Source organism: Varroa destructor, unplaced genomic scaffold (assembly GCF_002443255.2).
Source record: "Varroa destructor unplaced genomic scaffold, Vdes_3.0 BEIS01000001.1, whole genome shotgun sequence".
In the NCBI taxonomy this organism is placed as follows: domain Eukaryota; kingdom Metazoa; phylum Arthropoda; class Arachnida; order Mesostigmata; family Varroidae; genus Varroa; species Varroa destructor.
Window position 1 is genome coordinate 37,207,693 of NW_019211454.1, and position 16,719 is coordinate 37,224,411.

At 39.8% G+C, this 16,719-nt stretch overlaps 2 protein-coding genes and 1 long non-coding RNA gene across 15 annotated transcripts; 1 reads left to right on the forward strand and 2 right to left on the reverse strand.

The window, feature by feature from the left end:
* Positions 1-735: 735 nt before the first annotated feature.
* LOC147758599 (uncharacterized) lies at positions 736-3,151 on the reverse strand. Its single transcript, XR_015322173.1, has 2 exons — positions 3,014-3,151; positions 736-2,176 (listed from the first exon to the last, which is right to left on the reverse strand). It is a non-coding gene; the product is annotated as an uncharacterized LOC147758599 (long non-coding RNA).
* LOC111243567 (uncharacterized) lies at positions 1,866-11,426 on the forward strand. Of its 10 annotated transcripts, XM_086981407.1 has the most exons (7): positions 1,866-2,151; positions 3,813-3,915; positions 4,162-4,436; positions 6,056-6,106; positions 6,457-6,624; positions 7,912-8,129; positions 8,936-10,117. In XM_086981407.1, the coding sequence occupies exons 3-7, from the start codon at positions 4,319-4,321 to the stop codon at positions 9,164-9,166; spliced, it is 786 nt and encodes a 261-aa protein (XP_086837533.1). In that variant the 5' UTR covers positions 1,866-2,151; positions 3,813-3,915; positions 4,162-4,318; the 3' UTR covers positions 9,167-10,117. The 10 variants fall into 10 exon arrangements, with proteins under 10 accessions (XP_086837533.1, XP_086837520.1, XP_022645108.1 ...); XM_086981394.1 differs by lacking the exon at positions 3,813-3,915 and having other exon boundaries at positions 3,980-4,436; XM_022789373.2 differs by lacking the exon at positions 3,813-3,915.
* LOC111243569 (uncharacterized) lies at positions 11,033-16,679 on the reverse strand. Of its 4 annotated transcripts, XM_086981484.1 has the most exons (7): positions 14,864-16,679; positions 14,479-14,616; positions 13,179-13,247; positions 12,777-12,923; positions 12,282-12,407; positions 11,693-11,785; positions 11,033-11,450 (listed from the first exon to the last, which is right to left on the reverse strand). In XM_086981484.1, exons 2-7 carry the CDS (start codon positions 14,533-14,535, stop codon positions 11,394-11,396), a joined length of 549 nt encoding a protein of 182 aa, XP_086837610.1. In that variant the 5' UTR covers positions 14,536-14,616; positions 14,864-16,679; the 3' UTR covers positions 11,033-11,393. The 4 variants fall into 4 exon arrangements, 3 of the variants coding, with proteins under 3 accessions (XP_086837610.1, XP_086837615.1, XP_086837621.1); XM_086981489.1 differs by lacking the exon at positions 14,864-16,679 and having other exon boundaries at positions 12,777-12,854; positions 14,479-14,855; XR_015322171.1 differs by lacking the exon at positions 14,864-16,679 and having other exon boundaries at positions 11,395-11,450; positions 11,693-11,943; positions 14,479-14,855.
* Positions 16,680-16,719: the final 40 nt, after the last annotated feature.

A 16,719-nucleotide genomic window follows, 5' to 3' on the forward strand; every position in this document is an offset into this window, starting at 1 on the left:
CAGACATATGAAACAGCATAGCAACCATACAAATACTGAACTTAATAGCGAATTTTGATTTTACTTAATTTCTTGTTAGGTATCTTAGAGTAAGTTACTGTAAGTACATTGAGATAGCATAACATTTAACGAAAATGTTTGTCACGCATTCTAGAACATCACTGAGTCATCATTCGGTAATTTGAGGTAGATAACATAAGGTAAGGGAAAGGTTTGTAGTTTATATTTATAATTTTCACATTTGCTTATTCCACATAGACTGTGGGAATGGTTCTTTTAAAAAAGCCGTACGAGAGACTTTCACGAAAGTAGATATTTCAAATAATAAAAAACTTTTTGCCTTCCGTACGCCTTTAATTCCACTGATCGAACTCACGTATGAACTGCGTCAAATGTGTAACATGTTAAGAAATGGCAGAAAATGTTGTTTTCCCTGATTTTATTCCGCTATAGTAAACTTTTCCGTCAAGTAAAAGTTAACAGTCTATAGCCATTGAGAATGCTGGCACGTTCGACATCAGGCCCGGTACGGGTGGCAGGAACTGCGAGCATCGGTCTCATTCTAGCCGACTTTTCTGAATGTTGATCAGTTCGAACCTATCTGATCTTTATTTAACAAGCTCAAATTAATCCGTCTTTAGGAGAGATCGATCAAATAATGTAACTTCTGTTTCATGGATATTGCAAAACGTCGGTATGGCCTAGATCAGAGAACGAAAATGAATTTTCATCAAATACATTTGCATGAATAAACTCACTCAATACATTCCGTTTTATTTAACAATTCCTGGTTGGTATATCGAGTTCGTAGAGCACAGCCAAACCGTTTCCCGAAAACGTCAAAACAGTAAGTAGTTCACGAGATCTGTGAGAATTTATTGAGTTACACCGTTGCATGATTATATATAGAAAGTCAGGTTCTATGTAAACTGTGCCGTTCAAGTTGACAGAACTTCGATCTGAATCCGATATAAATAAATAAACAAAAAGGGCGTCACATAAAACCAAAGCGTCACAGGTTCCTAAATTATCTAAGGCACTACACATACACTAAGCCAATATAATAATCTGTGGAAAAAGCAGATCTGCCTGAACGTTTACGGAAACAAGGTGAGCTGAGCAGTAGAATATAAACCAATTCAGCCAAAGCGGCTCGCTTCTACACGGGTAGCGCAACTTTTAAGATCGTTGATAGATTGATTCTCTTCAAATCGATAACATTTTATTTATAACAGTGACTCTAGTAACTAGATGACATAAGTAAATGCGTCGTTTGCCATTCGGGTTTTTTTGAAAACGACGCTTTATAATGGTTGGGGTTATAAATAATGGTGTGATGCCTGCCACTACGGATATGGATAACCAACGCATCCCTATAGCATTTGCGCGTGCAAACATGGTAATATTTGTGGTCGCTGTTGCGCTATAACTGTCGTTGCACGACCGTCAAAGAAGGAATGGGCTGTCGGTCCCAGTTCACGAGCCTTTCGCAGTTGACGTCAACAAACAAAAAGAGCGCATCGCATCACGTATTCCTGCTTGTCGCACAGTAGTTCTTCTCTAGTTGGCCGCAGGTCGAAGCAAGCAGTGCGTCCTGTGAACAAACAATAAGCCTCATTCGTCCCGGATCGGGAGCTACATCGTTTTCGGTGCGAGAGTCGTAGCTAAGTTTGGGAATAGACCGGGGTAAGCCGACGAGCCTCATGTTGCGTCGTGTGCATATCGAAGATAGCGGTACACATTGTGACAATCCCAGGAGTAAGCACATAGACCACCAGAGGGCGCGGGAAATTGCGCGTTGAGCTGGGTTGGGAAAGGGGATGCTCACTGATATGGAAAGCGTAGTGAGAAGTGTTGAAAGAAGAAACAAGACGACGAAGACCGTTGTGGGGGAGAGAGAAGAGCACAGCTCTCGACCTTACTACTATTGTCTCGTTGGTGCTTGTATTGGCAAAACAGGAGAGATGAGCAGACGGGAGGCCCACGGTTGGCGACCAGGACAGCCACTGCGGCGAAACGCAGCCGATGTTATATTCACAGCCTGATCAGCACAATGTCGTCGCAATAGTATCACGAGATGAAGATTTTTATTATTTGAAAATTGCCGGCGTTTGAAAATCTTGTTCTAAGCAAGCAAAGCTTCTTATTCAGGTTGAAGAAATTGTTCACGTTTGACCTACAGTTGAGAAAACACATGAGACAGATGAAACAGCGGTATCGCTAGTGATAAGCGAACACTACAGAATACCTACCGTGAATGCTCCGCTTAGGCTGAGCCCAAAGATAATAGGAACCAATTTATGTGATACATGCATAAGTGAAAAAGTCCTATTGTTTTTATCCTTAGTTTTCTTTTATTTTCGTTCTGATTCTGCAGTGTATTGGTGCGTTTATGAAATGCCTGCCAGTGTGTGTAGTAGTGGCGGGTGGAACGCCGTGAGATGCAACGGTGCTTTGGATACGAGTGAGCAGCAAACTGATTGTGTGTGTCTGTTGATATGAAGAGAATTCGAACATGCATAGAAAGTATGCAGACTAGGATTTTTGTTTGATTCAAGTCTCCCACAACCATGAAATATAGACGCATATCAACTGCTTATATTTTTAGCAAGAGCCAAAAACCAGGGAGAAACTAGATTGCACTGAAAGAACTTAGGGGTACGGGTAGTAACAAAAAATGTTATATATGCTTTCTTTTAAACCAATGCTACCCTTTATTAGCCATATTGCAGCTACATGTCACTCAATTTTTTAAATTTTACGCCACATGTGCTATTGAATCGATTCAATTTACTTAAACTCGGTATGACCGCACGACGTGTGCTGCTCACAGTAAACCAATGCATCTGTACCTATACTCACGTATATAATAGAGTTCGAAAACGTTTGTTCTAAGCTCCACTATTTAACAGGTTATGGCGCGACGAGCAAACCCTACCAGATGGTGGAAAGGTGAACTCTTTCTACTTTCTCATTTGATATATTGTAATAGTCTTTTGTCGAAACACCATACCTCCTTGAGCCACGATCTTGTCACAGGACGATAATGAGAATACTCGACCACTGATCCGTTTCGTATCGGGAGCAGTCAAAGTGTTTGTAGAAAGCTTCGTGCTGATGGTGGTCACGGTGCATACGATGGTGGTTTGTTGTCGAAAGACGTCTACTATCTTTCCACTTTTTGGTCATTTTATTCGTTGAACGACCTTCCTACCACTCAGCAAAGCAATGTATCAACAATAGTCAGTCGTATCGAGTTGGCAGTGCACTCGTGGTAGAAAATGTCTCCCTTTGCCGCACGCCTGTGCTCCTGGGTAATCGTTGCAGCACCTTCAGTAACCGTCGCTGTAATTCCTCGCGGTCGACCAGTCGCTTGCCTGCTTGTTGCGAGCCTGATAGGCTTGGACGGCTGAAGGCCTTCCGTTGTTCCGTTGAAGCGGACCTGGACCATTCTGTTGTAAAACTCTTATAACAGGGCTAGTAACAGCAGTGGACACACAACAGCCAGCTGCCGATGGTAAATGAGGCTGGGCACATCAAGCTACCAGAATGTGCACTGGAATCTGCCCCGACGGCTAACATCTTTAAAGACCTGTCAGGCAATGTAATATTGATGTGCGACGCCATAACGGTCCCACAATAATTTTGACGTGCTTCACGTCCTGCCTAGTCTAATAGAGCGAGCTTTTTTTTGTACTTCTACCGGGATCTGATTGAGGTTTGGCCATGTCCAAAACAGCCGTCTGACAGAACCGGATAGACTGGTCGTCTTTACGCTAAGCCCTCCAGTGAACTTCTGTCTTCTTTCACAGCATCATCCGTTCTGTGATGATAGTACTACCTGAAACGGACTTTAAGTCAGTTGCGGTTCAGCTCTGTTTAACGCAGAGAACGATATGATGCTATCCATACAAGGTCTGCAATGTATCTGCTAACTCTTTGCTTATGGCTAGCTTAAATATTATTTTGAGACTTGCAGAGATACCGAAAAAAAAGATTGTGCGTGTTCATGGAATCAGGAATCGCACAAATATCTAATCTCTACAGATATTATAATATCACTCAAGTGTGGTGAAAGTGTAATACCTAAAAGTGTTGTTTGGCTGTACGGGTACTCCTGCAACAAATCAATGAAATGATGATTTTGACGTTATCATGTAGACGAACAACGGAGACGTATATAAGCTCATATCGAAGTTTAACCGAAAGCATCGTGTAGAAGTGAGTTGTGGCACTGGTAACAGGGGGAAGCTGGTGAACGGCATACGATTGAAGCACGAGTGCTGCCACAACGATTGTTCAATGATGCCTATTCAGAATGTGTTGCTGTCAGAATTCCTGCTTCTGCTGCTGTTGCCGTACAACTATTCTCCTTCTTCTCACAGGAGCGACCATCCTTTTCCTGCTTTTTACTCTGCATCCTGCTTTTGCAGCTGGTGAGAAACTCTTAGTAATTACTTTTTACCGCGTCGAGACGATTCCGAATAACGTTATGCAAACTTGGAAGATCACCGGTTAACCTTTTAATTTATCCTAAATGGTCTCGCAATGGTTAATATCCTAGGGAGTATTTAGTAAGCGCCTTGATAACTGCGTTCGCCGTAAACAAGACAAACAATATCGATTTAAACTTTTTTCTTTTATTTATAACTTCAACCAGCCCTAAGCTCCTGAGAGCATTCAAATTGGGTAGCTATTGATCATGTCGCGTCCATCATCCAGTGAATAGTTAAGCGTTCAAATCTTTTACATAGATAAATTTGCCAATCAGAATGATTGCTATCGTTGATTATATTTTCTATTTCGTATATATATATATATCTATATATATATAACCAATGACATTGTAACAAATGTAACTCAATACAACTAAAAATCTATCCTGAACGCAACTTTATGCTGCTTCTTCCAAACCATAGTTATCCTGGCTTATGAGTATACCGAGCCCCGATATTATGATGATCCCTTGCGAGATCGGCAGTTTAAACAATCTGTAGATAAGTCGCATTATCATTTCCAAAACAAGTACAAACTTATCAGTTTCGAGGTCCTATAACTATTGTTTATAAACGATATGGCCTCTTGTTGCTTAATAACTGTGAGTTTTGCTTGATCGACGTAAGCTTAAAAAACCCCAGCAAGAAGTTCAGTTAAAATTATGGGTGCTAAAATTTGGCAAAAAAAAAAGTCTCAGTTATCCGTTTTAGTTATGCCTAACCATCGGACAGCTCGTTGTTACCAGCTACTTACACACAAATGCTAATTCAAGGCCATCAATACGGTTCCTGGATACGACAATTCAGAAAATAGATACAATAAAGTTTACCCATGAGTTCTAAATTTATGATTGTACGCTATAGGGTGTTCTTAAAATGTTCTATTCTTGCAATGTTCGGCATGCAATTGCCTGATATGTCAGTCTCCGCAAATCCAGCTTCCCTATACAATAAATACAGAACAAACAAGTGATTTCCACAAAATGTTGTTTAAAGTTGCGAAACCATAACAGTGGTTGCGTCGAAGCTGGTGGACGAATTTGGCGGGTACATGTGAACTGCGCGTTACCAGCCTACTCCCCTGCATTCCAAGTAGATGCTATAGACGTCAAGCTGAGTAACATTATATATATGAAAAGAAAAAAAAAAAGAACACAATGAGGTCCCGCAGATTTACGATGAACGGCTTTTACTAGATGTTGGCCATAATGAAATTTATTCATCCTGTGCAGGTTTGTTATTGCGGCTTGATTCGACACGCTCATGTGTGACCAGGGTGGTTCTAGTGTTTCATTTTTTAACTAGTGTTTGACCACGTCCTTAGCCACCTTGGCAGGTATTTTGCTTCTGGATTTTATGCTGTCAGTTATAGGGAACTTACCACCCCCCCATAATTGACAGCATTTTAGTCTACGTATTTTTACAGTTTGAAATGCCCACCGACGCTCTGAACAAAGAGATTTGGCAAGCGTCAACGAATGGGTAGATATGCGCCTGTGGTTTCTGTATCGACGTTTTGTAATCTCATCTTTTTATTGCAACTTGTTCTCGGTTTTCAGACGAGGATGTTGTCGACTTCCACAGTCAAGATGAGGCATTCAGAAATAATGGTGAGGAATCGCCGTCTGACAGATAATGTATAGTGCTCGCATATTGCAGAAGATGTCGAAAATGATGTGTAGATGGAATCGCGGTTTGGTTTTGTCATAAAGCCATGCGTAGTACTCCGCGCGACAACTTAACCGTACACGGAACAAATGAACCCAATGTCTAAAGAAATATTACGTGCACTGATTATAATTATGCATGATTAATCAGAAATCTATTAGTAGCATGAAGGTTAATCATCGGTAAGTTGTACTTATGTATAACACGCAGCTATCTACTGACAACACATATTTATTGACAAGTTTTTACTGCTCACACATGGTCCTTATATCTATATTAATTGTTGGTACAGCCATGGGCGGCCCCAGTGCGCGTGCAAACAACATGGTTGATCGACTTATTCAGCTGATGCAGTCGAGCGCGCTGATTTCTCCGCAGCTGAATAACATCACTGTAGAGCGCACCCTGGACCTCAAACATGGAACTATTGAAGATCTTAACATACAGGGACTTGTTGCAGGTACGCGGCCTATTTGAAATTACATAAAAGCTGACAGGTTGGGGTATATATATATTGACTTATATTTATTGAAGCACTCGAAATAGCCGGCTAGATATTAACTAAATATGGACTCAAACAACATAGGTGTGTATATAAATAAATAAATATTTCAAGTTTTACATCTGTTATTTCAGATAAGTGGCTCCTATAAAACAAACATTTGTATATCTGGACTAATGTAAATGCATTCTATTAGTTGCTCTTACTCTAATAAAAGTGTTTATATTGTTCATGTTGTAATATAAGCAAAATGGAATTCAGTTATACTTTTCGTTATATTCCTCTATATATAGCTCAGATATCCCTATGTTCGAATAAATAAAAAATATCTACTCTATATATAAAATTCTAGGAAATAAAAAATATTATTCAGCAGCTACTATATTTGAACAAAAGTGTTCACATAGAACATATGCACGAACATTCTAAGCGTCAAACGTTTAACATTTACATCTTAAAGGTGATACCTAGAGAGTGTACTGGAGGTTGCATTTATAGCTTCAATGGACTTCAACATCTGTCTTGTTCTTGTCATTATCTGATTCGGATTTTTTTTCGTTATTTTCCGAAGGGGTAGCAGGCATTCATCGGTGCTAAGTTTACCGAAGCCCTCCTTGATAGTTAGCGTCTGACAACAAACTGACTTGGTGACTTAATCAGTATTAAATGGCTTGTATTGAATACATAGATGATTCAAGTGTGGTTTTCATACTCGAAGTTACTTAGAGATTCTTTAGAGGGAAACGAATGATGAAAACTTCTCGCATAACCATAAGTACAAGTGAGTTAACAGTACGTATTATTTTGTATATAGTTCTCCATAAACCTGCCGTTCGAACATGGATCACTTTTCCTGGTAACACTAAATTTTGCAGCAATTCATTATTTTTTCTTTCGAAGTTCTTTACAAAATGCATGTTCTTCGGAGACTGAGTCTAGCTTGTGGACGAAGAATGACCTTAATTAGCAGTCATCTAGTGCCTCTTTCAGCCTTTCAAAACTATAAGCATTAAGCTATGTTGATTTCGCTAACCTGTCAACGGAACGGCGATTCGGGTCTGCAAACCGGGACCAAATCACTGACCTAAAATACGAAACTCACTAATAATAAGGGGAAAAGTAGGTTCTTATTTAATGATGTTCTGTTAACTGCCGCAAGATTTTCAGGGGATAGTAACAATCAACTAAAATATGAGATGCTATTGGGAAGCGTTCCATATTATTCCACAGTAACTTGTTCTATAGGTATGCAGCGTTCCGGTGATGCTGTGCTGTCTGTATCGGGAACTCGATTTGGACTTGCAATGCCAATCTCTTTAAGAAACGTCACAGTACGCGCTCTGCATCGACGATCATCACCAGTTGGGGGGCTCCAAGCTGCCGGTGTAGCTCATCTTGACGTTCTTACAACCCGATTTCGGGTGTCCTTAGGCACTACAGGAATGAATCTCGACGATTTCAAGGTGAGTAGGCCCGCGGCTGTTCTTCTTGTACCCATTTCACATCTCTATCGAACATAATCTTATTTAGTAAAAACTGAATCTTTGCGATCTCTCTTGCCCGTCGAAGAATTGTTGCGTAAAGCCTTATTCCAGCGCTCGAATAACAACGCCTAAACATGAAATAGGAAGAGTACGTATACTTCAATGGAGCTGAGGCTTAGACGGCAAAGTAGACTGCTAGCGAATGCCTTTAGCTACTGTTGTGGTTAAGCCCGATGTCGCGATGCTGTCACGAGAGGCTAAGTTCTCGCCTCTTCTAATAGCTTTTGCTACCTTCGTCGAATTATCGGCTCCATTATGGAACTAGATCCAGAAACGTCGCGCATGAACTGACGTTCCTAGAAAATATAGTGAATATCTGACATCACTGCGTTCAGTAGTACCGCTAACTTAGTAGCGTCTTATTGGAAAATTTGTATTATTACTATTTTCCATAAACAAGTGTGCGATACAATAGTAAACTGTGTACCGCATTATCCTCAGATTCTTTTACTTTACGTCTACTCATGAGCGCAAAATGACAACCATGATTTAGTGGTGCCCCTTATTGAGCTGAACGCTACAGTTGCAACGGAACTGTCAGGTAACATTATGTTTTGTTCCGTTGTATATTTGGGTTATCGTAAGGCCATGCAATGACCCAGTGAGGTTAATCGTTACTCTGTACAACACTGTATTTTAATACAACGAGTTTTTCAGCGTAGTAGCTTTTGTGCCACCGCGGCAAAATCTAATTGTATATTCGTATTCCCAATGTATATTTACAGATCACAAGCATTGGGCGTATCCGAATGAGAAAACTCGATTTCATTCCTGGGCTAGATTGGTTCTTCTCTTGGTTAGGTGAGACTCAAATCAACCAAAGAAGGGCAGAGCTTGTCGAACCCCTAGAAGAGGCTGGAACCCGGGTTTTTCATAAAGCTCTAAAATCTGTCACACAAGACAAGATTGCAGAGTTCATTGCAGAACGGACGAATAGGCTTCGCATGCTTGGCTAATGCGTCTAGGTCGTAGGACAAAATTATATGATTATTTTCATTTATGACGCTGAAATCGTAACAACACGACGCTTTATACTGCATTAAAAATATGCTTTGGTATCTGTTAAGGCAAAGCCTTGTTACTGCCTGAATATTTGAAAAGATTATACTGTACCTATATAGACAATGGGAAAACTAGCATGGACCCTCTAAACGAAAAGACCTTCCTAGCTCTTCTGTCGATCCTAATGTCGCTGGATTACCATTTGCAATATATTGAAAACATTCCAGTAGTGAAGTCGACTTCGAAAATAATTGAGTTTATAACACAGGCCTTACCTTCGTGAGGTAATTAAATGCTTTGCCCGGCCTAATCAACTGCTATTTAATGCTCAAGTAAACTGCTGTGTTCATTTGAGTGAAATCGTAAATACACGATTGCCGTGTTTTATTGGTCTGTAGCCGATACCACAAAATGTCGCAAATCTTAATATATAACAATTTTATTTAAACTAAATAATTATTTCACTATTTTAGTCGCCTTCGATGCAATATCTAAAATGTTATCGTATCATCAATGTAATAATGTAGTTTTAAGAAAAAAGAATGAAAATTCACAGGGTCACACGCAAACCAAACGTTTAGCCTTTTGAAGTTGCGTGTACTGTTAAGGTATGAACCGGACTGTATGTATTAGTAACATTAGAGTCTGTAAAAACCTGATGACATACTGAGTTTGCGTTACCCCGTTACTTAGGCTTGGTCATATTTGCTGCGTTCTGCAAATATGTATCCTGGCTATTGGCATTCTGTGTATGAGCGCAGGAACCTTCAAAATGGTCAAATACTTATTCTGTTTATTGTTATATATTGTTGTCTATTGTGTATAAAGTATAAGCGTCTCTTTACGAGCACCTTCGAACATAATTTGTTACAGAAGAAATAAAATCTTTATCTTTATTGACAAAATCATGTGTTATTTTCATCATCCATCTTTAATCTTTGCGTTGCAGAAGAATTTGGGTAACTTCATACTTACGGTGTCGTCCTTTCTTTTCTTAGACTTTGTCTGTTGCTAATATATTGTTAATACTAGTAGATCCAACCAAAGTGTAGACTTTTTCTCAACCTGTTGACTATTAGGTAGACTTAGTTAATTCTTTCTTTGAGCCAAACTAGTTTGAACCGCCTATATGAGTCAAATCTTCGAGCTTCAGATAGCTCCTATAAGCATATTAACTAGCGGTAGTATAAATAGAAAATCAGAGATAGCATTACGCAAAGAAAGGTGACAGATTGGTGAGCTGACAAAAAAGATATTTCAAAGGAAAAGCTTCTCGGACTCAAGGATTATAGTGAAAACTACAACTAGCTGGAACATGTTCCTCTAATGAATTGTGAAAAGCTATGTAACATATCATGACCTGTGTTTGCGTGCCTTATCTAGTTATTGATGCATCCGATAGGTGAGCTTGTGAGTTCTCTGCGACATAGTATTACTTTTCCAAGAAGAGTCATCGTATCTCTGCTTGGGGTCAGCTTGCTCATTACTACCTGCTATTACTCATTAGACGAACGTATGTCAGACTATGTAAAATTCTCTTTCGGTTTCAAAGTTGTTTATAAAAATTCAATAGTTACCTTAAACAGACATCGTCGTTGACAGCCAAGTCGGTCCCGTTTAGATTCGAATTGACAAATGGACCGCTTTTGACCTTTTATCTGATGAAGTCTCAATTTGTAAATCAATAGTTAAGTTGTCAAGATACTTTTTTGTTAATACTTTTAGGTCGATTGCCCAAACATTAAGAAAACACTGTGAAATATTCAATACACACATAAACACTTATCATAAATACACAACCTGTACAATAAATAAGGCAGTTTCGCCGGAGTGCAATCTCGATGCAATGGCCCTTTCGCCAGGACGGACTAATTGCTGATTTATTTCACATTTTACGTAGATAAGAAGACCAATTTTGATTAGTATGGCATTTTTCCCTTATGATTTTGGATTGCTAGAAAATCCCATCATAGGTTATTTCCCCTTTCTCCGTACGAAAACACAATATAATGCACAAGAAATGAATAGGACGTACGACTTTCATTAATTCTGCCCTCATATTTTTCAGCTGGACGCAAATGATATGGTCAGCCACAGGTCGGCATTTCATCTTAGCTCGCGTATTCTTTGCCCGGTTCCTGTCCCTTTTTTGTGTTGGTGCAATCATTTACGCTCCGCTGTTCACAGGGGCCAGTTACGATCGACGACAAACGCTAGCACAGCAAGGTTAAACAGAAACTGCAAAGGATACCAAGTGAATATCATACATAAGTTGTTCGTCCATAACTTTTGCATTAAAAAATTTATTGTTTATGTTCAAGATTTGCTGCGTCATGGGAGCATTAGCTTGGTCACTTAGTTTCGACTGCTTTAGACTCATCTCATGTTATTAGCAACCGTCTAAAGCCGTTTCATTTTGATTTGAGTAAAAGAATAAAATTAATGGATAATTTGATAAAAGTAAGAATGGCTATGATAACCTGCGTAATGATGATACTGATTTTCATGATGAATCTGCTTCGTTCGACGTCACCATCCGAGTAGACGCCGAGGATTTCTTTGTCCGCGTAAAGCTACGTAGGCAGAACAAAAAACTTAGCGCCATCATACGAGACGCGTGTCGCAGATTGTACCCGCTTTATTACGTATACGGGGATAATGTTTGAGAAGGTTAGGTAAGGCAAAAATCTTTCACCACCGAATCGATAAATGCACTAACTGAAATTGGATTCTACCGTATAAAGCACAAATCATTAAACATATTAAAAAAAACGAAGGACACCGTATAGTTCGTTCGTTAAAGCAGCAGAAGGTAGATAATATATTGCGAATAAATTGTCCAACAGAGGCACCCTAATAACAAATCAATGTTTCGATAATACTACGTTTTAAGCGTACGAAAACATACTCTGATATTGGTCAATAAAACCATATAAATGATCACTATAGTCATTGTTGCACATTTTACTAACTCTACGAAATTTAGCATATTACATTACCACTTTTCAATTGTCAAAAAGACATCTGTCCATTTTGTCTATATACTCCTATATATAGACAAGCTGTTACCTTTTGTCTTATCTCGATGTCGTAGGTTTCAGTAGGCATAAATACAGGACCGTGTGAAGCCGTAATTTGGATGCCGACACTGGCGACACCAAAAACCACATACGGGACCGCCATGCGCTTTTTATGCTACGAAGAGAAAATTCGATCTCGTCTAATCTAGCTAGAACGTTTTGCAAATATAAGTAAATTAGTGTCTACGGACCGTGAAAGAAATGATTATAAAGTATATGAATAACGGGACGTTTTTGCGTCCCACGATACTCCAGCGTCTACTAACAGCGCTAAACGTTTGTGCTACACTAAATTACTTTCTAAAGAGCTTTCCGAGACAAGCGTACATACGTACGCTTGTCTTGGAAATCTCCCCAAGCCATCATTCACTTATCAAGTTTCGCGCATAAACCACAATTATTATGCAGAAGACGTCTCTGCAGCGCAATGATTACTACGTATATCTAAACTATATACGGGTAATAATTATTTAACTGGACATACGAAGTTAACGGCGTAGAAGAGCCCGAAGCTAAGAAGTGCTATGATGATATCGTCCACTATCGCCGCAATTATATCCGGCTGTCGGGTGTTTGCCAGTTTGTTCAGGCCAAAATAGATCATGTATGAAATGTCCAGGTAGCGCATAAGCTAGTTAACCAAGGTCATGCAATGCAAAAGATTCGAATCAAACTGATAATCAATAAAATAAGCTATTGTATGAGGCAGGTACAAGCCGTTCGAGCCTTTTATAACAGTCATTCAAGTGCAAAATAGCTCAAGGTACTACTCAAACACTATTCATTATATACATACATATATTGTCATTTATAGTTCAGCTTTTCGGCCCATTTGTACTTCTATATGGACCTGAAATATCTCCAAGCGCGAATTAGCACGACTCACATTTGTAAGAGCGGCTACGATGATGACCAGATTAGAAGTCCATGTGGGTTGTGGCTTCTTCGGCTGCATCTATAGAAATGGACCATGAGCCAACCCGAAACGTGGGTTATCAACGAAACTATCCTCCAACAAAGAATTGTTATAGTATTATTTTAACGTAATTTTGATTAAAATTGGTGGTGCATGCCAAATTATTTCACTATACATTTATAACTTATACGATCATTGTATTTGATAAGGCTCATTCGGCTTTGTTTGAAGCGAGTAGAGGTGGCATTTGCGCTTTTTATCTTCCAGTTCATATCGTACGAAGAGACCAGTTTCGTTAACGGTAGCGTGGGTTAGATGGGTGCATAAATCTACCTATTCCCTAAGCGAATGAACATACGTTCAGCAACACGGCATCCTAAAGTTTTATGGGTTACTTATTACACTTGTGAAGGTGCATGTTTTCGAATTTAATTAGACAATGCGGTTATTGGAGAAATTTGACATGCTTCTCCGTCGTTAAGTATAACAACGAATAGAAAGAATTGTGTGATTTTTGGCCTGATTGATTTACGAAATAAGGAAAAATATCTTTAGGCTGTGGAGGTTCTTGACGGCAACAGCTGAATTATAGGATAGCTCTCTAACACTGAAATTCTGTATATGATTCTTCCAGATGTAATCCTCGCGGTTTTTTGATATCGTCCACGGACATCGTTCACGGCATAGGCTTATACTTTTCTCAGGGCTTAATGTTTATAACTTGCAGGATGCTTCAGTCGCTGGTTTTCTTTTGCAGCGATACGATGAACAAATTCTAGGAACAATTTTGTTGACGGGTGATTTCTTAAGTAAATGTTCAGATAAACATACATAGCCCGCAAGCTGCTTTTACATACTCAGTCTATATACCAAATATATTTTATCGCTAATATATACGTTCGTACCCGCATCTGGCTGGACACAAAATTTTAGCAAATACTTATCCTGCCATGTCTATTTATGCGTGTCAATGAAACAGTAATTTGTCTATTATCAAATAAAAATAAACAAATCAAATAAAAAATCAGTTCTCTTTTATGTAATAACATTTATTGGAAATAAATAGATAAAAATAATGCTACATCAAAAACATACTACAGAATGTACTTTTGACCCAAACTGGTCCTAATACTATTGTTATAATAATTAACATTGTTAATATTCTACTAAAATATACATAATACAAACAAATTGTGGGCTCAGTGAATATCACACAAGCTAAGTGAATTTGAACGACACGCCTATCAACTCGGCCGTCTGTCACACTTACCAGGCGAGAGATCCGGTATGCTGGAGACAACTGCCGTATTGAGCGGACCTGGTACATACTGAATCTTTTTGCCACGGTAGTAGTCAAGAAAAACCCGTCGCGTTGCCAATGCTTTCCTCGATCACTGACTTTGCCCTCCTTAAAGGCAAACAATTATGGAGAGACTTTTTATCATTGCTAACGGTCTACGTAGCGTTTTCGGATGTATGTGAAACGACAAGGACAATAAGATCGGCATGTAAAACCGTAGTCCGAATGAAATATGTCCGCAAAGCTTCGCAAACGTTGCTATCCTATTCTATACCGCGTCCGCGTCGCATTATACAACTGGACAAGAAAACGCTCTTAAAACATATCGGTCTTCACTCAAGTTGGCAGAGCTCACCGAGTGGATAATGTATTTGGTGATGCTTATCGATTCATAGTCACGCTAACTTATACGCCGAGCCGAACGATAACGATAACAACAAAGTCAGCAGCAGCAGCAGCAGCAGCAGAAACGGCCGTATAGGCGTGCATGTGCCTGTCGTTATTCTGCCTTAAGTTCGTCTCTGTCTGAGGTGTTCTGCTTCAAAAGCCGAGCAATAATACCTCGAAAGGGCCATCATGGTCGTCAGAGGTCCACTGAAGTTAGACCTTGGTGGACTCAGAAAGGGTCGCAGAATCCCAGTCAGCATAATGCAAGGCGTATATCATCTCTGATCACTCCTTTTTTTCTCTTCCTCAACGTCTGTAAGCGCCGGTCGATCTCGCCTACTGCCTATCTCTTACAACTGCATTCAAGCTTAGCTATTCTCACAAAAGCCGTTTTGTTATGAAGCCTTTTCTCGACCGCCTCATTGCAGAGTCGTGCGGTCGTAATAAGACCAAATGCAACAACCAATGTAACTTTCGAAGAACTTCAAGGTGACGAGTTGGGCTGGCTTGAATTAGGTTAACAACTCGGCTTACACAGGGCGAATCGCACTATCGGTAACAGGCGCTAACCCATAAAACACCAAAGCTATTGATAGTCATTCCTACAACGTATGAGGGCGCTGTCACGTTATGTGTGCTGTTTGCATATTGAACAAGAAAATTAAGGTATTGCTTATTAGTTTTCTTACTTTATTATATTATATTTTTTTATAACCGAAGTTACTTATCTTATTAGGATTACTGTAATTGACATAGTTTCTTATTTATTATTTATACCCGATATTATTATTCGTACGTGTAATTATTCATATATGTATCACTTTCTCGTAGCCTTCTCGTGGGTTGAACATGAAGAATCATTCCTTCAGGAAGGCCTCCTGATATTAATATTGCGGCCAGATTTTTGACGACAGTCAGCATTTCAACCTGTTTTTTTTCCCGACGGTTAGAGCCTGCCGTCGGGCATCAACGAATTTGAGGGTCCGCTCAGCGGCTCGAACCCGAGACGACGCGTTAGTATACTACAAACAAACAGTGTACACGGTCTTTATCGCAGCATCAATATTCAGCACAGTCTGCATTAATCAAACATCCTACACCTAAATCAGCCACGCGACATCAGTTGCGATAAACCGAATACCCGAAAGATTGGCCTGGCGCTCAATGTCCATCCATCGCCCATGATCCTATGCGTGGGCAGACCCGGTACCCAAGCGTTCTGCAATGGTAGCATACGACATCGGCGGGTCAGTCCGTAAGACTGGCTTAGCCACATCCGTCCGTTGCAGGTTTTTCCTTTTGTTAGCTATTAGCATATAGCGTCCAATTAAAATAAAAAAATGAAAGTTCCATACAAGGCCAGATGCGGCGGCCGCGAAGAAGCTGGATAGAAAAATAAGATCAAGGTTCCCTGTTTCTCATGCCTGCTGCAGATTCTCCGAAAATTAGCGTGTCAAATCGCCCATTCTTCAATCTTCTGCGATCCCATCGCTGCCACCAGCAATGCTGTATTAACAAGGCTCGATCGCTGGTGACTGGCAATTGACCGGCTTGCTGAAGGATGCTATATGTCCATTGCCGGCCAAAATCGGAAGTATTCCCATTTTACCAATATGCGTTTTCCGTGTCCCCGTATTTCATGCGCGCTAGCAGACAAAAAAAATGTGTCACACAACACTGTGCATACTTTTCGCAGTCGGTCGCAAAGAAGAGTTTCTACTAGTAATTACTATGCAATGAAATTTCAAACACTTTTGCTGATAAGTAAATCTCACATGTTATTTTGATACAGGGAATAATATTATAATATTAATTATAATAAGC

Coding starts and splice junctions, on each gene's coding strand:
- LOC111243567 (XM_086981407.1), top strand. CDS start 4,319: ATGTGTTGCTGTCAGAATTCCTGCTTCTGCTGCTGTTGCCGTACAACT. Junction 6,107..6,456: donor TGAGGCATTCAGAAATAATG/GTGAGGAATCGC, acceptor TTGTTGGTACAG/CCATGGGCGGCCCCAGTGCG. Junction 6,625..7,911: donor CATACAGGGACTTGTTGCAG/GTACGCGGCCTA, acceptor CTTGTTCTATAG/GTATGCAGCGTTCCGGTGAT.
- LOC111243569 (XM_086981484.1), bottom strand. CDS start 14,535: ATGTACCAGGTCCGCTCAATACGGCAGTTGTCTCCAGCATACCGGATC. Junction 12,924..13,178: donor TCGTAGCCGCTCTTACAAAT/GTGAGTCGTGCT, acceptor TTGGTTAACTAG/CTTATGCGCTACCTGGACAT. Junction 12,408..12,776: donor TCTTCTACGCCGTTAACTTC/GTATGTCCAGTT, acceptor TTCTCTTCGTAG/CATAAAAAGCGCATGGCGGT.